Genomic DNA, 4,491 nt, shown 5'->3' with positions numbered 1-4,491 from the left:
GAAGCCTGGCTTGGAGAATTTTGAGCATTATTTTACTAGCGTGTGAGATGAGTGCAATTGTGCGGTGGTCTGAGCATTCTTTGGCATTGCCTTTCTTTGGGATTGGAATGAAAACTGACCTTTTCCAGTCCTGAGGCCACTGCTGAGTTTTCCAAATTTGCTGGCATATTGAGTGCAGCACTTTCACAGCATCATCTTCTAGGATTTGAAATAGCTCAGCTGGAATTCCATCAACTCCACTAGCTTTGTTTATAGTGATGCTTTCTAAGGCCCACTTGACTTCATATTCCAGGATGTCTGGCTCTAGGTGAGTGATCACGCCATCATGATTATTTTGGCCATGAAGATCTTTTTTGTACAGTTCTTCTGTGTATTCTTGCCACCTCTTCTTAATATCTTCTGCTTCTGTTAGGTCCATACCATTTCTGTCCTTCGGAGAAGGCAATGGCACCCCACTCTAGTACTCTTGCCTGGAAAGTCCCATGGACGGAGGAACCTGGTAGGTTGCAGTCCATGGGGTCGCTAAGAGTTGGACATGACTTGAGCGGCTTCACTTTCACTTTTCACTTTCATGCACTGGAGACGGAAATGGCAACCCACTCCAGTGTTCTTGCCTGGAGAATCCCAGGGGCGGGGGAGCCTGGTGGGCTGCCGTCTGTGGGGTCACACAGAGTCTGACACAACTGAAATGACTTAGAAGCAGCATTTGTGTCCTTTATCAAGCCCATCTTTGCATGAAATGTTCCCTTGGTATCTTTAATTTTCTTGAAGAGATCTCTAGTCTTTCCCATTCTGTTGTTTTCCTCTATTTCTTTGCATTGATCGCCGAGGAAGGCTTTCTTATCTCTCCTTGCTATTCTTTGGAACTGTGCATTCAGATACTTATATCTTTCCTTTTCTCCTTTGCTTTTCGATTCTCTTATTTTCACAGCCTTTTGTAAGGCCTCCCCAGACAGCCATTTTGCCTTTTTGCATTTCTTTTCCATGGGGATGGTCTTGATCCCTGTCTTCTGTACAATGTCATGAACCTCCGTCCATAGTTCATCAGGCACTCTATCTATCAGATCTAGGCCCTTAAATCTATTTCTCACTTCCACTGTATAATCATAAGGAATTTGATTTAGGTCATACCTGAATGGTCTAGTGGTTTTCCCTACTTTCTTCAATTTCAGTCTGAATTTGGCAATAAGGAGTTCATGATCTGAGCCACAGTCAGCTCCTGGTCTTGTTTTTGCTGACTGTATAGAGCTTCTCCATCTTTGAGTGCAAAGAATATAATCAGTCTGATTTCGGTGTTGACCATTTGGTGATGTTCATGTGTAGAGTCTTCTCTTGTGTTTTAGATCATAACTCCTTTCAATTTCGGGGTTCTATGAAATACTTCTGTTCAGTTAAACCAGTACTTCCTTAACAGAGTATTCAGCATTATAGTAGGGTAATTATACAAGATAAATATAAAGAGCACAGTTTCAAAGTAGTTTAGTCTTACCGGGAAAAGAGGAAATACACACCAAAAAAATAATATAAGGTAGTATGAATTTGGGCCAAAATTAGTGGTATAGACTAGGTGATCAAAGAGAGCTATATGGGCTGGTTTAGTCACTAAGTCATGTCTAACTCACTGTGACCCCAAGGACTGTAGCCCACCAGGCTTCTCTGTCCATGGGATTTCCCAGGAAAGAGTACTAGACTGGTTTGCCATTTCCTTGTCCAGAGGGTCTTCCTGATCCAGGGATCGAACCTGTGTCTCCTGCATTGGCAAATGGATTCTTGACCGCTGAGCCACTGGGGATGGGCTAATGTATTATTAATCTCCAAAGACTTTGTAGAATATTCTTGAGGGATTTTGTTAGAGTCATCTAGAGGGCTTTGGGGCTTTTTCAAAATATTTACCCCTGAGACCTCATTCTATACGCATATGTACACTGCTTCCAGGAATGAGCCATTGATACAGACACAGAAGTGTGTAACATAGGTCTTCTGGGGGGTGGGAAATGGTTAATAAAACCATGCTGTTTGAAAGGAGATTAAATTCAAACATAGTCTTAATGGAGATGGAATGGAAAAAGAACACTTGAGATAGGGAATATAGTTGATAGGCAGACACATGAAGATGAGAATGTGTTTATGTCTAGGAGAAGGGTAAGAACAAGCTGCATTATGAAATAAAGAGTACCCAGCAGAAGAGGAGACTTTATCTCACCACTGTAAAGTGTTTGTACAGGGGACTAATAATAAAGTGTCATTTCTTTTTGTTTGTTTTGTTTTTTCTTTGTTTTAAAAGTGCCATTTCCGAAAAATGGATTGCCCTCAGATATGGAACGCTCGGTTGTGGTAATAAGCCCTGGTTAAGGAAGTAGCTTTGGGAATGAATGGGGAAACTGAGGAAAAAAACGCAAAAGAATATGCTTAATGACTGTATGTTAAAAAGTAGAAATGGGAGACTACGTAAATAAATTTAAATTAACTTAGAAAGTTGACAGGAATTTGAAAATGGACCAGCTAGCTTTTAGAAGGAGGAGAATGGAAGGTGAATTTAGTTTTGAACATACTGTGTTTGAGGTATCAGTAAGATGTTCATGAAGATAGCCTGTTAGCCAATGAGAAATACAAGATTTGGTTACAAAGCCAAAACTTGAGGCAAAGAGAGGGAGGGAGAGAGAAAGAATTCCTTTACAGGAGGGAGAAGAATCAGTGAAACTACAAGCATGAATTAACGTCTTAGTGTTTGGAATTCTGGTTTTATTTCTTTTTATGCAGACCATGGATTCTTATGATGCACCGGAATTGACTCCTAGACAAGACGCCTCCTCAAGGCTTAAAGATTTCTTTGTAGGCGCCACCCCTCTGCAGAAACGATTAGAATCAGTCAGGAAGCAGACTTCATTTATCCCAACTCCACCACGGAGGAAAATCCCCCAGGGTTCACAACTGCAGGTATGTTTTTTGTGTTCCTTGGTATTCCCAGTAACTGAGAATGTGAGCAAAACGTTTAAAAATTTTGTTACTATTTATTATATATATATTATAAATATTTGTAACGAAAAGATACTTTTAATATCTTCTTACTCCCACAAGTAATGAATGAGAAATGGTTAAAACAATTATTTGTACTATCGGTGCCATATGTTTTTTAACTTCCTTTAATTTGGAATGTTTCCACAATATTTCTCTCTTATGATACTGACAGTTTTGAAGAATATGTTTCCTCCTCTTCCTTTTTTAAATAGAATGTCCTTCATTTTGTATTGGAGTGGGTGGCCAGGCCCTCTGCCAGGGGATCTTCCCAGTCCAGGGATAGAACCCAGGTATCCCGCATTGTAGGCAGATTGTTTACTGTCTGCGCCACCAGGGAAGCAATACAAAATGAGGAATATTGTAGTTGTCTGATGTTTTCTCAAGATTAGACTAAAGTTAGGTATCACTAACTGGAATATCATATAGGTGCTGTTGTGTCCTTTTTGGGGGGATAACACCTGATAGCACATAGGTGATGTTAATTTTGATCACACTGTTAGAAAGTGTTGCCCCGAAATTATTGTTTTATTTCCCCTGCAACTAAGAAGCAGTCTGTGGGGAGACACTTTAAGATAATACATATATCTGGTGCCTTGTCAAAATTTCACCTTAAACTTAACATCCCTTATCCATTGATGTTTTTTGCCTGATCCTATTTTTAAAAATTAGTTTTTATTTGTGTTTTAATTTTTTCAGTCTTACTGGTTTTCTTCTTAAACTTAGTATTTATTGGAGTATAAATTGGAGTATAAAGTTGCTTTACAACATTGTGTTAGTTTCTGTTGTATAGCAAAGTGAATCGGCTATATATATATACGTATGTCCCCTTTTTGTTGGATTTCCTTCCCAATTAGGTCTCTACAGAGCACTGAGTAGAGTTGCATAATTCCATCTTTATCATAATGGTTGCAAAATAATGATTTTCCATCTCTATTTGCTCCGTATCTTCCAGCTAGCTTTTGGCATTATATTTTAGGCCCTTCTCATTTCTATTCCATTTGTTTATCCATTTATCAGTATGGATTCATTAAATCTTGTTTATTTATTATTTTAAATTTATTTTATTTTTTTGTTGGGGTATAATTACAATGTTGTTAGTTTCTGCTGTACAACAAAGTGAATCAGCTATATGTGTGTATATATATGTATCAGCTATATGTGTGAATCAGCTATATGTGTGTGTATATACATGTATCTCCACTCCCTCTCGGAGAAGGCGATGGCACCCCACTCCAGTACTCTTGCCTGGAAAATCCCATGGACGGAAGAGCCTGGTAGGCTGCATGCAGTCCATGGAGTCGCTGAGAGTTGGACACGACTGAGTGACTTCACTTTCACTTTTCACTTCCATGCACTGGAGAAAGAAATGGCAACCCACTCCAATATTCTTGCCTGGAGAATCCCAGGGATGGGGGAGCCTGGTGGCTGCCGTCTATGGGGTTGCACAGAGTCGGACACGACTGAAGTGACCTA

At 39.7% G+C, this 4,491-nt stretch overlaps 1 protein-coding gene across 1 annotated transcript in view; it reads left to right on the top strand.

The window, feature by feature from the left end:
• Positions 1-4,491, top strand: part of CENPL (centromere protein L) — a 24,628-nt gene that overhangs the window by 7,580 nt on the left and 12,557 nt on the right. The window contains exon 2 of the mRNA XM_010850072.1: positions 2,761-2,937. Coding sequence (XP_010848374.1) covers positions 2,764-2,937 — 174 coding nt within the window. The 5' untranslated portion in view covers positions 2,761-2,763. The remainder of the gene's footprint in view (positions 1-2,760; positions 2,938-4,491) is intronic.

Source organism: Bison bison, unplaced genomic scaffold (genome assembly GCF_000754665.1).
Source record: "Bison bison bison isolate TAMUID 2011002044 unplaced genomic scaffold, Bison_UMD1.0 scf7180017864289, whole genome shotgun sequence".
Classification (NCBI taxonomy): Eukaryota; Metazoa; Chordata; class Mammalia; order Artiodactyla; family Bovidae; genus Bison; species Bison bison.
This window is presented reverse-complemented; position numbering and strand designations above follow the sequence as displayed.